The 23,241-nt window shown below is 45.9% G+C and overlaps 1 protein-coding gene across 4 annotated transcripts in view; it reads left to right on the forward strand.

Annotated features, from left to right (window-relative positions):
* RPTOR (regulatory associated protein of MTOR complex 1) overlaps nt 1–23,241 on the forward strand; it is a 156,168-nt gene that overhangs the window by 65,512 nt on the left and 67,415 nt on the right. For all 4 annotated transcript variants that reach the window (XM_054221548.1, XM_054221547.1, XM_054221550.1 and 1 more), the window contains exons 7-10: nt 365–424; nt 10,063–10,163; nt 11,121–11,265; nt 20,536–20,611. In XM_054221548.1, the coding sequence (XP_054077523.1) occupies nt 365–424; nt 10,063–10,163; nt 11,121–11,265; nt 20,536–20,611 (382 nt within the window). The remainder of the gene's footprint in view (nt 1–364; nt 425–10,062; nt 10,164–11,120; nt 11,266–20,535; nt 20,612–23,241) is intronic.

Here is a 23,241-nt window from a genome sequence, read left to right on the forward strand (position 1 = left end):
ACGCTAATCATTATTCCAGCAGCATAAATCTGCTCGGCTCCGGTGTCGCCGGCTGCTCCCGAGAGACCGCGCTGGGTGACTGTGAGCCCTTTCCCCCCCGATGCCTGTTGGAAAACTTGTCACCGTGACAGTTACAATACCCCAGTTTTGACACCTGACGATGGAAATCGCCGCATAATCATGAGTGTGACAAATATTGAGGGCCTTGTTTGATTCTTATTATGCTGTGGCAAAGTTTTCTACCCAAACACCATTTTAAAAGCAGAAGTACTGTAATAAAGAAACCTTCTTCCATATTCTTTCTGCAGAACCTTGTCATTAAATATTCAATTAGTATGTTTTATTTTTATTCTCTTCTCCACAGGTTCTGTATGCAGAAGAGCGTCAGACTGGTGCCAGGAGTTACACTGGATTTAATAGAGAAGTAAGCCAAATTTTATTTTTTTTTTTTTCCCCTGTTGCTCTTAATTTCCTCATTATTTCTAGCATTTCTCTTATTTGTCTGTGAGGAAGTTTCTTTGGAAAGCTTTTCGCAGAGTCCGTACCCACGGTATTTGTCACGTCTTGCCTGGCTGTGTGCTGCTGGGCTGAGCAGCGCCCGTCCGAGTGAGCGGGGCCGGGAGCTGGGGCTGCGCTGGGGCTCGGCCCCGTGCGTTCCCAGTCCCGGAGCTCTGGCCGCTCATGCTGTCGTCCTGGACCAGCCCGAGAAATGGCAACGCAGCCCCAGATGGCGGCCACAGCCCTGGGAGTCCAGCACTGAAACCCACGCGCGTGGGGGGCGGTGACAGAGGGGACGTGCTCGTACACCCCACATCACCAAACCCAACTGATGAACAGAAAAACACGTCACCAAAAATATGCTGTCCTGCTGCTCTTTGTCTGCTGGCGGTTATGTTTCAGACTTAACACCGTTTAAACATGTTACAAACCTTTTAGCCAGGCAGTATTTGAGCATAATTACTGGTTGTCAGGCAGCTGAGGCAGACGGATTAACCGCGACAACCGTTCTTCAAATTCTACTTCAATTTATACAAGCAAGGTAGACTTTGAAATAATAATAATAATTGTCAGCTGTAGTCTTTGCTGGTTTGTAAGATTTTATTTATTATTTTTTTTTAAGGGAAGCATATTCTTTAAGCCAGGGCGGTAGCTGCTCGCAGCCAGCAGAAGCAGGAGCTCTGCGCTCCCTGCGGGTTGTTTTTGAATGCCCGGTTCTTGGAACATTGATACACACACACACAAACTGTGTGGGAGTGATTAATCAAAGATTGTTCAATTTCTGAGAAATTTTGCCTCTAGAAATCCTGTTGTTGAGATTAGTTAGAACTCGCACATGGATGTCCAGAGTCCAGTTACCATCTTTTGTCCCAGGTGAAGACTCCAGTATTGCAGGGCATCCTGAATAGGGGTTTGGAGAGCAGGAATCTGGATAATAAGCGTGAATTCTTTATAGAAATATATTATCCTACTTTCTTGTTTTTTAATAAGCTGCTGCATGGTGTAGCGAAGGGCAGCAATCATTCATCGCTCGTGTTGCCAATAGCAAATGATCTGCTACAGCAGAAGCAACGAGGGCGAGATTGCATCCGCTGAAATTTCGTGTTCAGTTTTTGCTTTAGTAAATCATTCCATGTTAACTTGCATGTTTTACATTCCGATGAGGTTAAAAATGCTTCTCAGTGCTACCAGCTCTTCCACAATATGTACTTTAGAAGAGTCAGGCTCATCAGTAGTATGTAGGTATTTAATCATGCTAATTGTGGACGTGAGAATGTGATTATCCTATCTCATCTCAGTTGGGGACGCTAAGCAATGATTCTTGTAAAGCCGTATTTCAGAGGCACTGATCTTACTAAAACAGAAGTAATTTTTCAGTTTACAACTAAAGTAGTAGAGCCAGGACCCCAGCTACGTGTTAGAGCAGTTTTCAGAGATGCGTCGGTCTAGGAGAAGGTCCACCGCTGGATGTTGTTTTCTCTGAAAGCCCTTGTGAAAATGTGGTGGGGTTTGGTTTGAAGGAGATGAGGAGCAGAAGGAAACCTGCCCGGGTTGACCTGGCCGTGCCTGCGTACTCACAGCCGTGCTGACGGCGTTATTGGTCCTGAAGTTAACAGCTGTTTGGTGGTGGAGAGGTGGGTATTTCCCTGCCTGTTGTCTAAACGGGCAGAGTGAAGGGAAGGGGTGTTGTTCCGCCATCTCCGGCTGCCGCACAGCAAAGGTAAGCTGAAATTCTTCCTGAACCCACGGGCTCGTCGTCGGCGCAGGCTGAGATCGCCTCAGGTCACGGGATAAATGTGTTCCAGAACAATGACTTTATTATGTTAATTGCAATGAACATATTGCTACAAGAGTGTGTCTAATCAAAGAACATGTGGCGAGGGTCGGCGAAGGTCTGAGCCAGGTCGCTCACGAGTCGGCTTCACCGAGCACCTGCATGTGCTGCGAGGGTTAAATACTCTTTAAATAATGGTTTAGTGGCAAAAAGAAAAAATGTTTTATTAAGTATTCTTATTGATAATACCACAGCACACATGCATTCTTTAAAGGCTGTCTTCACAGAAAGCGTGCCAGAAGAAGGTTCCTGTAGATATCAAATATTTAAACCTCATCATCATAATCTGCTACATATATCAATTATAGAAAACACGTGGTTTTTATTACAGTCTCAAGATAGGCCTAGAATACTTCATGGATTGCCTATGTGTATATTGTAATTTATAATTTAGTTGTCTTTAAAACTGGGGAAAGAGTTTATATTGCAATTAAGCTGCAGATTTAGAGATGGAATTAGGCTGCAGCTTCTTTGAAGGGCTCAGATTTCTAATTGTCTAGGCTACACCAGCACTCTGGTGAATAAACGTGGGGTGTATCCTAACGTGCATTTATATTACAGGTCTTCTGAGATGAAGCCAAAATAATCCCTAGTTTAGAAGTAAAGATCTTTGCTGGAAACAGACAGTAAAATGTAAATTAAAAAAGGAAGGAAAATGGTGTTGATGGAGTACGAGGAATTTAGGAACCTCTGGCTGCCGCTTCTTAAGACTCTTCAGTGGCAGCATCAGAGTCGGGCATTCCTTGATCAGTCTCTTCTGCTTGATCACAAGCCACCCTGTCCTCTGGGCTGGCACAGCGTGTTGTCTGGCTGCTGGGTAAGGTGGACTGGGACTTTGTTCTGCTTTTAAAAAAAATTTGGAAAAAATCCTAAGGAATGGTTTAACTTGGTGTAGGGTGGGAATGCAAAGCTGGGTGCCAGGAATCAGGGAGGTACCGCAGTGCTGTAGCCTACAGTGCTGCAGCAGGCTCCCTCTCCCAAAATCACGTTCTTGGGAGAGCAAGACCAGTATATTGCTTTCCTGGGATTTTTTTCCCTGGGTCCATTTTGCAGAGGGAGGGAATTCTCTGAATTCTGGGAACAAAAGTCCGGGTGATCTGGGAGCTGCTCGTGCTTCTGGTGGGGCCGCTTAAAGACGGTCTTTTCAAATGCCCAGCCGAATACGGTGGCACAATTCCCTTTCACAACCAGAGGAGCCGGGCCCCTGGCTGTCAGGGTTTTGTGACAAAGGACCTTTTCTGAATGTCACCTCTGAGTCACGTAGGCAGGAGCAGTGTGGGAGAAACTCGTCTCGCTGCAGCGTGTGCTGCTGCTTTCCGAGAGCCCGTCTCTGGGCTGTTGCTCACCAGCACAAAATCCATTTATAAAAATCACTAGAAATAACAAATTTGGGACTAAAATTAATTTTGTTTCCACTTTAAGTATTGTCGAATGTCACGGACTGGAAATTATTAATGTTTTCATGTCTGTCGATCATTGATGAGTAACGGTTCAGTAGGAGCCAATTTAAAGACGAAGCAGGAAAAATGAAATCCCAAGATATCACCTGGCAAAAGTAACGTAATTGGAGAAAATGTAGAAATTATGCCGCGATATAAGAAATGCCTGTGGTGCGTACCCTCGGAACTCGGCTAATCAGTTGCCTTCAGGGTGGCAAGTGGGAGGGCAGGCGAAGGAGAGCAGCTGGGTGGTATCATTTTTTTTTTTCCCCAGTGATCCCAGTAGCAAATAACCAGCAACTCCGGTCCCTTGTAGTGCCTTTTCCTCCGCTGGGCTGGGGGCGCAGGATGCTAATGACGGTTTATTTGAGAAAGGCAGAAGAACAAAACCTGTCAGAGGATGGTCACAATCTTACTGACTGCGCTCGTGTCTAAATAAACAGAATTGTTGTTGCTGGGGTAGCAAAGGAGGCCAGATGCTGAACTGCAGTTGGATTTCCATCAAGAGACAATATTGCCTTCTAAAATCCACCGCCTACCTGGCGCCAGGAAATACGGGCAGAGCTGCTGGTATCCAGGCTTGGCAGAAATCACCAAAATTCATAACTAGATGGAGAAAGGCATTTGAATAAAAGAAAAAAGTTATTTTCAGCGGGACTGGAGAGGGGCAAATCCATCACCTCTTGGGCGAAGGGCAGGCGAAGGCAGGAGGATCGTTCTCGTGCTGCAGGACCCTGCTCTCGCCGTGGCCGGTCTGGGCCATTAAGGTGTCTTTGCAGATATTTAATCAGTTATCTGCTGGTCCAAATTCTGAAATACTGTAGCCTCTTTTTTTTTTTTTTTTTATATTTCTTATTTTATTTATAGTGGGAAAACTATAATTCTTGGTTTGCCTTTAGACCTAGTTTAGGCAGCTTTCAGCCCCTTTATGTTCTTCTCGAAAATTCAGTCGAAGGCATTGGAGCGTATTTGGGAAGGTAAGTGTTCTAGTGAGTGTTACCAGCCGCAGGATAACAGGGATGCTCTGCCCCACTGCCTGTTGGTGATGTATGGCTCATTAGTACTTGAGGCGAGGAAAAACTTTGCTTTTGAGGATGTTATTTTGAAAAGTTTCTGTTCTGTAATAAATCTGGTTTTATTGAAATGGAGTATTTAATTTTATCACCATTGTTACGGGGTACCAGTCTCTAGTGTAGGCAAAGCCTATTGTAAATACAAAGGGAAGATCATACTCGAAAGGCTGGTTTTCATGGCAACACTTCTTTCACATCTTTATAGCGAGAGATGACAGGATTGAACACTAGTGTACAAAGCTTTACAGCACTCTCGAACAAATAATTTAAGAACCTCAAACGTTTTGTCTTTCTCAAGTAGTTTGCCAAGGTTCCAGGAGCCCAATTGCGCCTGTGTCGTTCCCGTTATTTGGTGATGGGGACGTGTTGTCTGGGAGCACATTAACTGCGTTGGTCCTGGCTAAGCAGCTCTTGCCGCTCCGTGAGATTCCCACGGCAAATATCCCGCCTGCGTTACTCTGGCACCCTTTGCTGTGGTATACCCTCTCCCTTTTTTTCCTGAAAGAGTGAAAAGTGAAATATACTTAGGTTATTTTCTTTCCCCAAACTCAAATTATTGTGAATATTCGCAGGTATAAATTGGTACCAAGCGTCTTGTTTTCGGAAGTCTAAGTATGATGTTGCGTATCCCAGTGTCGTCTGTATTACACCCCAAAAGTAGGGGTAATGGTGGAGCCCATCCAAAGGGGAGACCTGGCATCCTTTGAAGTAAATGCTTCCCCTGTAATTAAAGTGATTCATGGGATTTTGCTGAATTTCTGACAAGGACATTGATGGTTACACCTAGCACGAGCTCTTTAGTGACCCTGACATTTTGTAGTCCTCACTTTTCACAATAGACTGCCGTGATTTAGGTCTCTGGAAAGGCGTCTGTTGGGCAGTTGATGGAAGAAGCAATCGAGAGTCCAGAGATGTTAAATTCCAGCGAGCGGCTGAGACAGCGCTGCCCTTTTTCCCTTTTCTTCCCCTCCCTCAAAGACAGTTTTTAGAAAGGAGGACTGCTTTGTCCTTCCTGTCAGAGGCTCTCGCTGTTGTCAGAGCAGAACGCGAAAGGCACCGGGAGAGGTGATGCCAGTGACAGCAGTGTTCCTCGGGGGGAAAGACCTCCTGGGTCCCTGCGACGTTCCTGCCCAAGCAGGAATTAAAAGATGCTTTAGTTTATAGCCACAGGATGGGTTTGAAAGAGCACATTGCACAAGGGAATTGTACTCACCCCAAAATATTTTATCTAAAAAATACCATTAATTAGATTTGTGTGGTGGAACTCTGCAAAAATAACAAATAACTCTACATCTTTAAGATGAGTAGTCCCATCCAGGAACACAAAACATGCTGTTTATTTCCATCTCCCGATTTATAGCGCTGACTGCTCCAACCTCGGTTGATCCCCGTGTGCAGCCCAGGGCCCGGCCCTGCCCTTCCAGCGGCTCCCAGTCTGCGGGCGGGCTCCGGGCAGCGGTGGAAATGGTCGCTCTTCGTTCTTGTGCCGTTCCCCAACCTCTCTCTGCCCTCACCGCCGCCGCCTAACGCAGAGCTTTTCAACGCAGCGTCTGTCCCCGCGCTGCCGGAGCCAGGTACAGAATTAGCATCTTCCTGACTGTCTGTGAGGGCAGGAAGGAAAGGAGCTCACCCCACGGCACGCAGCGGGGCGACTGGCCTCCTGGGAGTCTCCGCTTGGCTGCAGACCCTCCCAGGGAGCTGTATTTTCTATTAATCTTGTGGCCAGTCTTAGAAAGGACAGTTGTATTGTGGAAAATTACCAAATGCACTTTAAAATGCAAAATAAAGTCTATACTATAGTAATGGATAGTTATTTTAAATACAAATGCAAAAATACAAAAATAAGCCTACCTCTTTCCCCACGAAAGTAGATATTCAAGTCACAAGGAGTTTCTGAGGCTGGGCTGCTAGCAGCAGCTTTGGATTTCAGCCTGTCACTCCTGTTCAATGCCATCAGTAAGACATGTATCAACTCACAATCTGCATTTAATAAAGGGAATTTAGTATGAACTGTGCGCAGAACTCTCCGTCTGGTGTAAAGATTCAGGCTCTGCCGTGAAACACCCTATTTCAGTTTCCACTGAAAACTGGCTTGAAAGTGGCCATCGATTGGTTTAAGCTCAGTGTTTGGCTTGTTGGGGAATCTCAGCAAGGATCGCTTTGGTTTCTAATTAATAAATTTCTGACTTAGGAAACGCTGCTATTTTGCTGCAGAGGGTGTTCTGCAATGCAAATATTTACGTGCGATCCTCACCAGAGCAGTGGTGTGGCCTTGTGTTCCCTCTGCTTGCTCTGGGGGATCCTTAACAAACAGTTTCAGAGATGTATATTTTTCCTCTGATATCAAGACAGGCAGGAATTTTTTATAAGATGCTAATTTCTAGCTGTTTTAGAAACTGTCTTTATACGGGGGAATATGCTGCATCTGAACCAGCCTGGCAGCAATGCTGCTGTACCCATCAGAGGAAGAAGTTGCCATAGAGAAAGCTCTTGCTTCATGTAGTTTGTCTTGATGCTTTTAATATTTGAAAACTCGTTACAGAAGGGAACTAAGGTGCGTTTGGATTAGATCCGTGGGATGTCTTACCGGGCAGGTGCGTGTTTCTGAAGCTTCCCCATCCTCTCTCCAGTGCTTTACTCAAGGGGAGGAGAGCTGAGCTGGAGAGTGCCGGGCTGTGCCGGAGCCTCGGAGCAGGGGTAGGACAGCCCAGGACGCTCTGTTGGTCTGGGCTTGTTGGTTGGTTGGGGTTTTGAGTTTGTTTTCTTCTTCTTTTTCTTGTTTTTGCTTTTGTGAGAAGCAAATAATCATTAGAAAGCATATTTCGGAAAGCTGGTCAGGACGGAGACAGAAGCTGGGAGACGTTGAAGAGCAGCATACAGCTGCGCGCACTCCTTTAAGTGGCGTTGTGCGTGTGTTGGGCCGGAGTCGCAGTAGGGTGGCATTTGGTCACTCCAGTCTTATACCTTATTACAGATGAACAAATGCAGTATGAGATCCTCATTCAGTTCCTGGACAAAATAAATTTAAGTGACTTTTTTCAGTCTACAAAAGCAAGGTCCCGGCTCAGCAGGATGCGTGGTGGGACGTTGCTGTTCCCCCGTCACCAACTGTGCTTCGGGCAGGCTGCTGCCTCTGCTGTATTGATGCTTAGAATAAGAAACATTAAGCCCAGAGGAGCCCGTTAGTTTCTCTGCTCTGACCTTCTGTGTGTCTCAGGCTGCAGAATTTTACCAGGTTGCTCCTCAGAAGGGTGAAAACTCCTGCTCCTCTGAAGCGCGTGTGCCTTGAACCTCTGAAGGCTGAAGATTGAATTGCTTCCCTTTCTTTCAATGGTCAAGTGCTCTCCCTCCTTTCTCCACTTGTGTAAAGTATTTGTTGGCACCCAGTTTTTTCTCTCTTGTAGGTGTTTATCCACAGTGTTCAAGTTGTTCCTTGGTAGCGTAGATAGAATGACCTTAAATCTCTCACTGTATGACATCATTCACTTTTTTTTTTTTTTAAAGTTTTTTTCTGCATCTTCTATAGTTTGTATTAGTTTGTATGTCCTAAGCGGCTTAAGCGAATGCCAAAACGTGAACACTAGGCAAAACTTTCCAGTGTCAGTCTCAGTGATACAAGGCAAAACCACCTCTGTCCGCTGCTGGCTCCCCTGTAGAGGACACGCCGCGAGACGGCTCCGTGCTCCCTCGCCTCTCCGTCCCCATCCCCGGTGCCCAGTGCTTTCCTGGGGAAACTGGGCTTTCTTGCAGGAGGTTGGGTTTTTGATTTTTACTTCTTGATGAGTCTTCATGCACGGGGAGGTTTTACAGCAGAGAGCCCCTTTTATCTATAGGTATCCCTGTTGAAAACATAGCGGGTGTACTGCTGCAGAACTTCAGGGCTCTGTGCCGCTGGCGGGGATTTTCAAAGGCAGGTTGACAACTCGGTGTTCTTAGAATCTTCTATTAAATGCAAGTCGTCTTGTAGCCAAAATACACAGGTGTAGGCACAGAGAGGCCTTCCCTGTGACAAACCTGAATGTTACTGCAGTCCCCCACTGCCTGTGTGCGCCACAGTAACCCGCTGGCTTTAAGCGACTGCACTTAAAAGCATTTATTTATGAAACGCTCGTGTAACAGGCAGCTGGATTTTCCCAGTAGAATCACTAGCTGGCCCTTTGCTTTTGCTTTTGCTTTATTTGAGGAAGGGGATGTCTGTATGAATATCTCAGCTTTTTGCATGATTTGAGTTACTTTCTCCAGTCTAAAATATAACCTTTAAAAAAACCCAACAGACTCTTTGCTCACTTCCCCTGCATTCGCTGGGCGTGAGCAGGGACGAGGGTTGATGGCTATCTGGAAAGCTGCCGTGCCTGCTATTGATTAGCACCACTTTTTTCCACTTTAAAATATTTAATAAAATCAGCAATCGGGCTCCTGGGCATTTTCGGTACCTTCCCAGGCGGCAGCTGGGCTCCCGCTGTGTGTTGCTGGCAGGTTCTGGGATCCTTAGGGCTGAAGCCGCGTTCCCGGGGGCAGGGGGTGGGACGTCCCCGGGGTGAAGGTTTTGACTTCAAGACAGTCTGGCTGGAACCATTCGCTGAGTCTTGCTGGGGGCCATTTCTTGGTGAACAGGCAGCAGTTTGCAGCGACAGGGAGGGAGCTGTGACGTCCGTCCGTTACTGCCAGACAATTTTTAACAAAAGGACCGTGTTTTCTAACTCTTCTGAGCTTTTTGACTGTTTAAAAAATAATTGGGTTTTTTCTGGAATATCATCGCTCGAAAGTTCTCACACAGGGACGTTGTGGATCATAAGCATACAGTTTGTAATATAAATTTTATTTATTATTAAATATTTCAGCAAGAAGTGAGTAATGGATAAAATGAAGCAGGGTGGCACTTTGGAAGAAAAAGTCGTTTCCGTTGCATCGCTCAGAAATCAACATCACCTCTGTGACACCTCCCCAGATGTTCTTCCCTTAGCTCAGTTAAAGAGCTAAGATAAACAATTCCTTCTTTATCATCCTTTATCTAGCAATTCATGTTACGAGCAAATTCATATGTAATAGATTTTGGATAAGGAAAGTTTGTCTAGCCACATAAATTCTTGGTTAAGAATTAAAGTTCTGGAAATGCTGTCTTCTGTGAGCCTTGATAGAGGCTTAGGCTTGTGCCTGTGTATCTAAAAAAAAAATTAATTAATAGGAAGCCGACTTGTTTTTTTCTTCCCGCTTGTAGGATTCCGGGAAGACTGAATGACCGGAGAACTCCCCTGGGAGAGCTGAATTGGATCTTCACCGCTATCACAGACACCATTGCATGGAACGTCTTGCCTAGAGGTAAGACTTGAGCAGGAGAATCAAGTTTCCACCAGAAGCGAGCGTTGCTTATTCAAAGTAGAAGGATGAAGAATAAGATAAATGCTGAAATAAGGAGAAAATTAAAGCCTGATACAGAAAGAGCAGATCAGCCTGGATCTTAAGGCTAGTTAAATTTTTTACGTTCCCTCGTTTCTACCAGAAGCATTTCAGCAACCTGATGATTAGAAACCAGACAGGTTTGTTTCTAGTGCCAACATGATTGCTTTAGCTTGAATAATTTTCTTTCTTACTGTATTTGTAAAGGGCAATCTGTTTTCTTCCAGCCTTTGTTAGTATCATAAATAAAGGGGTTTTTTCCTCTTTGCTGGTAAGGCAGCCTGTGTTTCCCAGGAGTAACTTCATCCCGTTTCTCCACCCCTGCTCCGCTGTGAATTCCTACTTCTGGAGCACGGGTGGCCAAATTTGTAAGCAGTTTTCCAACTGTCCTCTTTCCGATGCTCGGTACAGCATAAATTTTTCTTTGCCTCTGTAGAAGCTGGCACATCTGCTGTCTTTTAGGATTCATGTTGGCTTCTCATAAGCACATCAAACCGCCAGTTAACAGGTGTGTAGTTCTTGATGAAAGAGTACTCAGAGGTCCTTTCCCACCTCAGTCGTTTCCAAAAACTTAGGCTGAGTTTAAGTGAAACACCAACAGGGGAATTTTATCCAGAAAAGGCAAAAAAGAACCTGAGGTAGAAAGTACTTAATTCTGTTAATGTAAAATGGAGAGTAACAGTGATGCTTTAAGGGAACTCAGAAGGCGGGATTTCCTTTTAATGGTTGTCATATCACGTCACTGCAAAACTGCTGTAGATTCCTTGTTATTGGAATAAACTGTTAACGTGGCTTTATGTTTTAAATGATTTTTGCATATTACCTACGGTACTGAAGTTGCAAAGATATGCATCTAGTAATTCGTGCGATCTCTCGCAGACCTTTTCCAGAAGCTCTTCAGGCAAGACCTGCTCGTGGCCAGTTTATTTCGGAACTTTCTCTTGGCAGAAAGAATTATGAGATCTTACAACTGCACCCCCGTCAGCAGCCCCCGCCTGCCTCCCACCTACATGCACGCCATGTGGTAAGTCAGAGCCCGGGGGCGGGTGCCCTGAGGAGATTTCAGGCACTTCGGTCAAGAAAGATTGTTAGTGCTTAAATCTACCCAGTGCTTTACTGATTAAGTCGGTGGATCAAAAATGAAACAGCATGTGGCAGCGTAATACCCATCTCCAAATGTATTGCTTCTCTGTGCGTACGTAACTATAATGTAATTCTGTAATACAGAAGCTTCGGTTCTTTCACTCCCGATGGAAAAGAAATTGGGCGTGTGGTACCTTCATTTTCACAAAGTAAAGCTGCTCACCTGGGATTGTGGAGGGTGGGGAGAGCTGAGGGCCTGAGGGGAAAATTCTTCACTTGCGTTGTTGAAATAGAAGAAATTTTTTGCAGCAGAGTTCATCCACTTGTACTGTTGCTTTTAAGATGATTAATGGAAATGGACGTGGCACAGTTATCGAAAAGCTCTTAAATGTGGTTTTGACTATCAAACAAATGTCCCATGAATAATAAGAATAAAAATAATAATAACTACAGTAATAACAAAAGTGCTTGCTTTCATTTTTTTTATTCAGTATGATTAGGAATAGAACAGTACAAAATCTGGCCAAGTACAAACGGGTACAGTCAAACTAAGGTAGTTCCTGTGGGAGAAAACGATGGCCGGGCCGCTTGCTGGAGGGCTGAGGACATGGCAGGTGAAGGGAGCTGTGGGCTTAATTTGCCTGCTTTTTCAAACTCCTTTTGATAAGTTTCCTCCGTAAAATAGTGGAGGAGGATAAGTGTAGAGGAGGTATGACGTGAGGCTAATCAGCGTGAACCCGGTAGCAGCGTCGGTGAGCTGGGCTGGCGTGGCCTGCTCTCCCTGGGAGGCTGCGGGCGCCAGCGGCCGTCGAGGGAACATGGAATTTCTTTGGTTATGGAAAAGCAGGGAGGAAGAGGGGTGGAACTGGGCAGCCTCGCGCAATGCACCAAGCAGTGTTCTTAAGTGTTGGATCAGCAGCTTTTGAGGAAAATTGCTTCAGTCGTTTGTAAATCCGGTGAGTTGTTTTATCAGGGCGTTACGCGAGGGACGGGGACGTCTGTAAGTGAAGAGCAGAAAAACCGCCAGGGCTCCCACGGCGTCTCGCAGCTGATGTTGCCACTTGATGTGGCAGAGCTTGAGCCGTAGAACTGTGCGTCTCCAGTTGCAGTACGGCAGAGCACGTTTTTACAGAAACTTTGAAATTAAAACAGTAAATTTCTTAAGTTATTTCTAGCTTGCTTATTGCCAGCATATTGAAAACCTCCATTTCCAGTTCCTTATGGGAATTTAATTCATTCTTATTGCCCGCCTATTAAAAGCCTCTATTTGTGGTTTCCTATGGGAGTGTGACTTGACTTGGAGTCGGTGTCGCCATCCTCGAGCTGAACCACAGGAATGAAGCTCAGGAGACCTGGGTCCTGTTCTGTGGCTCTCACAGACCCGCGTGGCAGCATGATGGATTCCAGAAACGCGTTCTGTTCTGTGCTTGTGCCGTAATTCTGGTGCACAACGGTGCTGCAAATACCTCTGCAAAGCCCCTCAGACCACGCCACAGGATAATGGCGTTGGTGCTGCTTTTGGGGATTTACCGGAAGAAGAAATTCCTTAAGAAAATTCCTTGTGAATCCTAAACACTAGCGAAGTAGACAGCAAGGGAGCAGAGAATCCCCTGACACGCTTTATTCAGTGTCCTCCAAAAAACGTGCACTTTGAAGCAAATCTAGCAAAGGGGAAAATTCCACTTTGTCAGAGGTGGCTTAGTTGATTATTATGAACTTTTTAGTAAGGACAGATTTAGAAACTAATTTAGGGCTCGCTTAAATATTTTCCAAAAATAATCATCTGCGCGTACTTATCACCTTTCATTCAAGAATTTTCTAATGGATCCCTGATCTGAAACCTCCAAACCCATTTTACTGTTTAGATAAACTAGGTAATGTGACTGGAGGGCAGGAGAGTTGGCCAACGGAGTGCGGAAAAGAACGGAAACTTCAGACAATGTGATTTGATGATCACGTTGAATCTCCATCTGCATTGTTAGGTGGTGGGTGGTGCAGCAGGTTTTTGCCGATTGCTGTTTTGTTTCCCCGATTTCTCATGCCCGGCACGTCGGATGGTGTTTTGGGGAGCGAGTCCAGGCTGACGCGTCGTCAGCAATGGTTTGATCTGCAAGCGGGGGGCAAGAACACCCTCCAGGGCACCCTCCTCCGGTGTTATAAATGCTTAATGACTGCAAACAGTGACCCTGGCGTGTATCAGCCCCTGCTCCTCAAGGGTCTGACTTCAGGGGACTTTCACAGCCCTTGTTCTCCTCCTCCTCCCCTCTCCTGTGCTTTTGGGGCTGTTTATTTGGGTTGGTTTAGCACCTCCTCCCTTTCCCTGGGATCCCGTGCGCAGCAGGTGTGTGTTCCTGACTCAGGGTCTGGTTTGCTGTTTGCAGCCTAAGTCATGGTGCGATGTTTTAGCTTCTCCACTACATATTTGCATATATTCTCCTCTCTTCCATTGCCCTCTGGATGCTCATCTGGCTTCTGGGCTTTGCTCCTCCATTCGCAACGGTAACACAAGATTCCCGTGTTTCTTTGCTCATACGGACACAAGCCGTTCTGCTGGGAAAGTGACTGAAAATGGGATGTACATACAGACGTAATTCATATCCCAGCAGAAGGCTGACTGGAGAAGCAAACTACCGTTGGGTGTTAGTACCTTTTTGCACCATCTTTTGCAGAAAAGGCGTAAGGAAATGTCAGTGTTTCGCTGGCTGTAGCGACGTTCCCACCATCTCTGCGCAGCTTGGCGTGCGTTGCCCCGATCTCCCTCCTCATCGCAGCAGCCGTGGACTTGTGCTCCTGCTGCTCCGCACCAGCCTCGCGGCTCCTTACTGGGAGCGGCTGGGAGGCGGCGGGAGGGGAGAGGGCAGGAGGAGCTCCGGAGCCGGAGCATGGGGGTCCTGTCCCCCACCCGCCCTGTGGCTGGGGCCGGAGCTTGGCCAGCCCCATGGGAGCTGGGGGGACGGGCGGGCACTGCCAAATGCTCCTCATGCGGGACGTGAACATCGGTTTACCTTGTGCGGAATTACTGCTGCCCCTTCTCAGACATTAAATCTGAACCATTTCCTCTTTATCTCTTTTGCTCACCTTTGTCTCTGCTCATTTGATAATTCTCCCTAACCCACACCCAAATGTCTCGTGGTTTGAGGAGCTGGCGTGGATGTAATGGAAGCACCGAGGTTGTCGGAGAGAGGAGCTTCTCTTCCTTTTGCTTTAGTCCTTTTGAAAACAATTTTAAAATTTTGACCTATTAAATTGTTGTTTTAGTCAGTGCATTTGGGAGACCGCTGCTCCTTGTTCTGTTAATTATCCTTTTTACCTGAACAATTGAGGAATAACGAAAGCTTATTTCTTGAAGGAAAATATGACCCACAATCTGTCAATCTTTTTATTTCCCCAAGAAGGGCACCCTATTTCGGAATCGGGAGAGCTGGTCTCTGTGACCGTGCCCTGCTTGGTAGGCTCTGACATGCTCATTCCGTCCTGTCTGTCTGTCTTTTCTTGGCTTTCTCTGTTTTTCCCGCTTAGGCACAAACCCTTCCGGGCACGGGCCGTTTGTTTCTATTTGTACGGCACCTCGCACTGTAGGTTCTTGGCTGCTGCAGGCACTACTATAATACAAGTATTAATATTAATATATATTGATTGACTGGCTGTGCTATGCAACTCCGAGAGCCGTTGTGCAGTAAGAATAGGGGGGGCGATGCTCTGTCAGCATCTTGATCTCTCTTGTGATGGATTATGGTTTATACATTACTGCTGTTGGCAGCAAGTTATATTCACGGCCTTTGAAAAGACCTAATAATGTGTTTGGAAATAGTCCCTAACATAGGTCATATATTAAAAACGAAGTACCGTAATTATGCTTTGGAAGAGCTATGATTTGTCCATAATAGAAATATTGCAATAGTCTATACACTGACCATGAAATTTTAGTGGAAAGAAAGTCATAAGATACTGCAAAGAAAATAAGCTTGACATTCTAGCTGAAAAGAAACCCATAATAAGAGCAACCCAGTTCCAGGTGCGAGGGGAGCTGGAGGCTGCGGGAGCGCTGCAGGACGGATGCGGGTCTGCTCGCCCTTTTCTCAGAGAACTGGCTCTCATTTAGCTCCCCAGAAAGACTAATCTCGGCGAGAAGAAAGTGACTGTTTGAAAGGGCATTTGGAACTGTTTGACATTTGAAGGATCGGATTAATTCAGATTACACCGCTGATTTCACCAGATTTTGGTGTGTGTCGATGTGTTAGTCTCATCCCATTAACAGACTACAAATAGTTTAATGGGGAGAAATGTAAGACAAAAATAGCAAAGCATGTGCTCTAAGTTGTGGCTAGAGCCAGGGAATGCATTGGTCAGAGAAAGGAGGATTTCATCGTCGTAACAAATATTCATAGCAATAAGTATTCGTTAAAAATAGCCATGTCTGAGCAGCTCCCCAGCTGTCTCCCCTAAAGCAGGCTTAGGGAGTTCACGGTGTCACTGTGAAGCAGGTGAATTCAGGCTGAAATCGGAAAATTCAATCAAACGCGGTATGTGGGTGAATTGTACTTGCAGAAGAAACAAACGTGAAAAATCTTGTCCAACGTATTTGAAATATTTAACAGTCCCAGAAATACCATTCAAAACAAGCAGCTACCCCGGTGCCCGAGCCCCAAGACTGCAGATGGCTTCAGCTTCTCCGTGGTTGCTCCTCGGCATGACTGCCCCAGCACCAAATACTCATTTCCACTAACATCTGAGAGGTGCAATATAATAGAAACTGTTCCCAGAAGAAGAGAGAATGTTAAAGGGACATCAAAAATACGTTATAAAAACTGTGACGTGAGAATTAGAAGCATTAGACATTGACTCAGCCCAGAAAATTTGTGTGTAAGAAAATCCGCTTTCCTGATGTGCCAGCTGATGTGGTACACATGGGTGCAGAAAGGCTAACGCACATCTCTGTAACCATGTCTAATTTCTGCTGTTAAAATATTACCGTGGGCTTCTGTTACCGAACATTTGGTGGATTTGCCTAATAAAACAGTCATTGAGCAAAGCTGGAACTCCCGCCCTTCTCTTCTTTGCTTAAAAGTCCAAACTTTGCAGCACCTCTGGGAAGCGGAGCGAAGGCAGTTGGATGAGTTCACGTTAAATTATTAAAAGTTTAAACAGTCCTACTGTAACGAAACTGGTATCAGACTGAGGGGGGGACACAGATGGAGTCTGGGGGGCATGTGAGTAGGGACTTTGTGCTGAAGGGCTAAGAAAAATTGAAACTAAAATATAAAGATGGGTATTTCTTTCATGGGAGAAGAGAGCTAATGATGGAATGCAAGGGAGCTCTTTCCCTGTTTAATTTTTATTGTGGAATTATGGAGGAGCAATGCCTTTTCATTTTTAGTTTCCCGGTACACTGAAAGGCAGTGTCCTTTCCCCAGACGGTGGCTTGCAGCTTGCGTGGAGGGTATGTCCTTGGGCTGGTTGGTGGGCGCAGGCAGAGGTGCAGGCGCTGTGGGCAGACTGGTTCCCTTGGGATGCTGCGCTGCTCTCCCTGCGGCGGATAAACAAAAGCACTGTCTTGCCTGTTTTTTAACAGAGTCAATCTTCCAACTAAGTGGAGGATTTAATATTCCAAAATATATATATCTGGGAGATGCCTGAGACTACGTATGTTTTCGCCGTAGTTGAACCTAAGGAGTCCCCCATCCTGACGTAGATGGAAGTCTGTGAATTTGACCCCTTCCTTTAATGAGATTGCTCCCGGCGGAGCATGGAGCGCTCTGAAAGCTTTTGCCTTTTTCGAGATGCGGTGCTATGGAAGTTGCCAGGTCCCGAGCAAGTGTAAGGGTAAATATGGCCATGCTGTGGGGCTCATTGCATGAGAAAATCTTCTGAACTTGTGGTTTGAGGGCTGGTGGTGCCACTGGTGGGGAACTCGAGCTTCCCCTCCTGCGGTGCTTCTTTCCAGGTTCTCTCGAGTTTCTGCCTCATCCAGCCCGGCTTTGGACCACATAGAAATGGCCATCTCCTCATCGGCGGTGTACGATGGAAATCCTTTGGACTTGGTCACATCAGTCGCTGTGTGGGATTGCTTGTTTTTATTGCCCTTTTGGGGGAGACATAACAGGAGTATGTAGAAAACCTTACATGAAGTGTATGAGAGCTTCTAACTTAGCTGGGGTGTACAAAGGGGAGATGTCATCTCTTCTTGTGCAAGTGCTCTATCAAATTTTTGTACACACAGCGATTAGGACAGTATAAATACCTTCATTAACGCATTCTTTGGTAACATAACGCAGTGGAGTTGAAGCCCTGTGGTATTTCAGTAGGGCATTGCCAAGTGGATGCATCATAGTGTCGTCTTCTCGCAGCGAGGGCTGCGGGGCCATTGGAAGAGCACAGTGAGGGAGGAGGCAGGAGCGATGCTGAGGTATTGCCCGGCTCTTTTTGTACCCAGTGTGGTGAAACAAATCTTCCAAAGCACCTAGCAAACGGCAGTCTCCGCCAAGAAGGAAGACAGGTAGTAATCTCTTGGGTTGGCTTTCATAAATCACTTCTAGGATGCAACGCCGCCCATCCTTGTTCCCCTGCTGCTCCCTAATTTATCTCTTGTTTGTGTGCTAAAGTGGAATATTAGTTCTGCGAGCATATCTGCAAGTGACCACCTTTCTGCTTCCCTTTGGCATATTAGAACAGTCAATCACTGCTCCTCCTCCCCACCACCAGCCATTATTTTCACTGTGACTGTAACAAGTGTTTTTCCCCTTCTGTTTCTCCTCACATGCTCCTTGGCGTTAGTCCTTTACCATTCGTTTGTGGCTTGTTTTGAATCTTCTGATGATTGTCACGCCTGTTCAATGCCATCGTCTGTTTTGCCAACGCGGTGAGTTAGCTCTGTGGCAACTCGTCTGCAACCTAAAGCCTTGCCAGCAGCATGGGAAGGCCGGAGAACCATTGGAAGTGTTTGAGGTGATCGGAGTCTCACGGGAGAGGCAGATCCGCAGCTCTAGGTTGCGATGAGCGGTGGTGTCAGGAGTTTCTGTTGGTGGTTACTCTTTTGAAGGATTGAGTGACGTTGGCTGTGTGGCTGCGTTGATTTCTCATGGCCTGTTTTTAGAAGCGTAAAAAGAGGTTTTGTTTTAATCTACTAAAATCTTATAAAATTTTTGTTGGTTCTTTGTGATAACACTTAAAACCTTTGAGATTTGACCTTGCTGAGCTGATTTGGACATTTTTATAGCAGTATTGGTGCTTCTTACCTAAAATGACTCCGAGGAGCTCAGCATCTTTGCTCTGTGCCTCTGCAGTGTAATGACTACGCAGCATCCTTTTAGAGGCAGCCAAAATAAGACTAGATGTCTCTGATCTCCCGACCATTTTTCTCCTGTGTAGTAACACTTCTCTCAAAGGCAGTATGTATTGGCATTTTCTAATGTTTGGAGAATTTCTGTAGGTGTTATTGCCCATTCCTCCAAGACACCTGGAAGTCAGAAATTTTCATTCTTTGCTTGAAGTAAAATTATCTTTATATTTGCACTAATTGACTTTGCCTCTGCCTCAACCAGGAATAAATATCTCCCTCATCAGCTCTGCGTAAACATTTTGTCTCCAGCATGGCTCTTTATTGAGCATGTGGGAAGCATTTGTTGCCCGTGCTTTGATTATCTCTTGATTACCTCTTAATTTTTGTACACAAAATTATATTGGCAGCATATTGTCAAGTGGAAGGTGAGCGCTGTGAAGCAGAGGGACAGAGTCAGGGGCAACTAAAACAAGCTTCATCTCTTGAATCCATAGAAAAAAAAAATGCAAGAGCCTTGTAGTTTATTTTTCCATCTAATTGGAGAGATTGTTTTGGGTTGAGAACAGCTGCCAGTTAGGCTAATGGGATGGATTTCGCTCGGCGGTTGTTCTAATGGAAGGCTTTGTTTGACTCAAAACAGGGTGATTTAAGAACTTATTAGAGCAGGTAACTAAAACACACTGTATTGATTATCACCTATGGCCTTATGTCTGCAAATGTTCCTAGGAGAAGAAAAATTGCTTAGCCTATTGATGTTAACACACGATGGCCACAAGCCATGGAAGAGCAAATGTGTCTGGAGAGTAAATTAGTTTCTTTTGTGTAAGAAACCCGGCGGGTGGTGGTTTACCTCACTCGCCTTCCAGAGTGCATAAATTCATATGGTAAAATGAAAAGTGCGTGGAACGTCTGTGGATAGAGTAGGGATAATCGTTCCTGGGGTAAAAAAGTAACTGTTTTGCTTTCTTAGAGGTGTTTTAGGAACTTTGGACACCAAATGCATTTATTTCAGTTTGTGAGCATTTTGAAGCAGACTGTTAGCAAATTTGTTTGCACTGAATCAGCCACAACAGGTTCCTTGGCCCCTGTATGTAATTTACGCCCTGTTATAACTGTAGCTCTGAAATACTGTAGATCACAACGCTTCAGCCATTAAAAGTGTAGTAGAAAAGGGTAAAAGCTGAAATCTTTAAATATTTTCTCTTTTCTAGTTTAGCGTACATCCCTCCATCCTTGGGGTGACTCATGTAGAGCCAGTCTGTCAGCAAGGCCGTCACGCAAAGCCCAGCTGGGAGTTGGCTGGATGGGGACCAAGTTGGTGTCCTCGGCGCTGTGTGTGGGGACACGGTGTCTGTGGGGGACACGGAAGAGGAGGATCGGGGCCGGGGGGGTGCAGGCATGTCCCTGAGCTGGGACTTGGAGATGCAGCAGGACTGACCGCATCGTCTGAGCCGGTGTGGCGGGGATGCAGGCGAGGTCTGGGATGAACGGAGGTGTGTGCTGAAGGGTTATGGGTTGGAGCTAATCCAGGATTGAGTTCATTTTTCTAGTTTAAAAAAAAAAAATCATCCATTTTTGCATGAGGACAGGTATATAATAAGATTTCAGTTCATTCTGGCTTCTTTCTACGTTACAGAGAGGAGCAGTTTCTGTGAAGTTCAGCTAGGGATCGTTTTACCTCGCTCACCTTCTGTGGCTCAGTCTGATACGATGCTGGACTAGACCTTCTCACTGTTTTCTGCATAGTTTTCGTATGCTATATCTGTCTTTTTTTTAAAAAAAAAAAAAGCAATATTGAGCATTTCTAAGCCAGTGAGACACAGACAACACTGCTTTGTCCAGATACTTGTAATGATGAATTTAAATTTTCCTTAACGTTACTTACAGATAACTTGTAATGACTTCTCTTTCCTCTTTCACCTTTTTCTTTAGGCAAGCATGGGACCTTGCAGTTGATATTTGCCTTTCCCAATTACCTACAATTATAGAGGAAGGAACTGCCTTTCGGGTAAGTTGGATAATATCCTGAAATGTTGTGTGGCCAGTTTATCCCATTATTTGAAACCTCAGTGCAGCCCATCACTTTTGCTTGTTGAGTCTTGAATTGGTGCAGTTTTGGGGTTTATATTTTTGGGAAATTTTAAGTGTCTACTCACCTCACTTAGAGGGATAGACTGAAAATCAACTTTTAAGTTCCTCACTGCTGTGTGAGATCTCTGATTCAGCTGTGCCTGTTGGTGAGGAGGAAACAACTCCTTGTAGAAATGGTGCCTGAGACCCAACTGTTAAAATTTCGGAGCACTGAGTCTTGACTAACAGTATTGTTACCAAAAAAAATCCCAACACGCCAGCATGATTTTGGAAATTAAAAATTTTAAGGCAAAAATTATCTCTTACATGATAAAAATCCCTAAGGCTTTTATCCTCCCATCCCTTTTTTCCCTGCTGTACGTGCTGTATTTTAAACTTTAAACGAATGTGTTGTTTCCTCTCCTAGCTCATACTTATTTTTACTTCAGGTCACTCACAATGTCAGTGGGTGATTTATATTAGTCTCAGACCTCATCTGGCTCTCACTGTCAATGAGTTGCAATTCAGCAAATGTCTGTATTTCAGGGATGAGAGGAGGGATTAGGCAAGAGATCAGCGAATAAGAGTGGTCACTCTCAAGTAGCGAGTGGTTCAGGTTAGGTTGGAAACAATTTACAAGTAGGTTTTCAAGCCTGGCGAATGTAAATTCTTGTCTATTTTGACTAGGACTTGAGGAATGTGGAGCTATCGATGCTCAGTCCCAGCTGGGAGCCTGAATTCTGCGAGGTTCCGAGCTCGCCCGGGCACCAGGTGTAAGGGCAGGCTCAAGTCCTCCTCTGAGCTCTTCCTTACGCTCTCGTTTAACATCCAGCGTGATTAATACCGGGCAGGTTTGTGCCTGCTCTGGGGAGAGGGGGCAGACAGGAACCTCTGGGGCACTGCAGGGAGGTGAAACGTGGCTGTCGGTTCGGGAGGGGGTGGAATGGGCTCAGCTCTGCACTGACAAATGGTTGGAGCAGGCAGACGGCTGCTCATCTCTTCCTTGGGTTCTCGTCAATGTTTTGCCCTCAAACCTCTTGATTTACGCCTGGCAAGAAGTGCTGTCCATCAGAGAAGGGGGGCTGCTGCCAGCGAGGCAGGGAAGGGCCGTGCTGTCGGGGAGGTTCCAGCCCGTTCGGGGCCGGGGCCGGCGGCGGCCGCAGCCTGTGTCAGGGGAGCCACGGGATTACCTGCTGCCGGCCGTTCCCGGCCACTGGATAAAGCCATTGATAATCTCTTCAGGGCTGTTCTGTTTCAGCAGCACATTATAAGCCACGTGCATCGACTTCTGCTTATTCCCTAGGTGTTCTTTTCTAGTCAGACCTGGAAAATAGGATAACCTGATGGAGCGGGGCCTGCGGGCCCGTGTGGGGATGGCGGGGGAGCCATGGGGCCTCTGGTGGGTTTGGGTTGGTTTGTCTCCTGCCTCCCGTCTCTCCCCTGCCTCCTTCCCTCTCGATTTCTGTTTCCCTGTGGATTTCTAACCGGAAGGTGCTGTGTGCGTTGCTCAGTCCTTTCTCGTACCTGCCTGTGCCACGGGATCGATGGCGAAAGGAGGGTTTCTGCAGCGCTGCTGTGCTGGCGGGGGCGGACGGTGGCCCCGGGGACAGACCGAGCGCGCTGCGGAGCAGAGCAGTTTGGGGAACGAGAGTCACAGTGTTGCCGGTCACTGTTGGTGTTGGGGGGTGGGAGACACCCCACATCCTTGAGCAGGCTCCAGGGACTTAAAATGTGCTGCTGAACGTCAGATCTCGCAAGTAACTCCCTGTCCCCAGCCAGTGTGGGGCACCCCCGAACCACCACAGCAGCTTAGAGCAAGGCTCCAGTTACGTCAGATGTTTTTCAAACTGTGCAGTATTTTCTCTACTTGTATTTGCTGCCCCCTAAACCAGATTCCTCTATGTCTCGAGATACTACAAGCTGTTATCCTTTATATTTGCTGGATGCCGTTAAGATGCGTTTTGTAAAACAGCGTATGATTGTACTGTCTTCAGCACTAAGTAGAAGGCCCAAGTGGTAGGAGTTAGCTCATGTTGGGACTTCATCCCACCCTTGTACCTTTACTAGGGCACTAGTGTAAACTCTATTAAATACTGTAGCACTCTGCATGTTATTTTTGTACTTATTTAGCCACACTACCAAGATATCTGTAATTAAATTAGTGGATTCGGTATCTTAAGTAAATTTTCTGATTTTTTTTTTGCCCGTGTGAAGCCCTTTTATGCATTACAGGTGTCAGAAGTGATGGATAGCTAAATAAAAGGCTTGAATTAAAAAGCTGATAAATAGGAGGCAGCCCTCTTCCAGCCCAAACCAGGACATCTGAATGGCCACCTGTTTGTAGGAGAGGTTTATGGCAGCCAGGGCAGGCTGAGACGTGGGTGGACATATTTTTTGATATTTTTTGGATTGTATTCACTGTGGACTGGGTAGAGGTAGCACTGTGTGCTGCTACAGGAGTGAAGCTGCCTCTGCAGAGCAGATAAATCCACTGCTGTTCTCTCTGCTTCTTCTGTGGAAAAGATGAATCTGATTTCCCTGAGACCTTTTGTGATATCTTTTTCTGTT

This window comes from Rissa tridactyla, chromosome 15 (assembly GCF_028500815.1).
Source record: "Rissa tridactyla isolate bRisTri1 chromosome 15, bRisTri1.patW.cur.20221130, whole genome shotgun sequence".
NCBI lineage: Eukaryota > Metazoa > Chordata > Aves > Charadriiformes > Laridae > Rissa > Rissa tridactyla.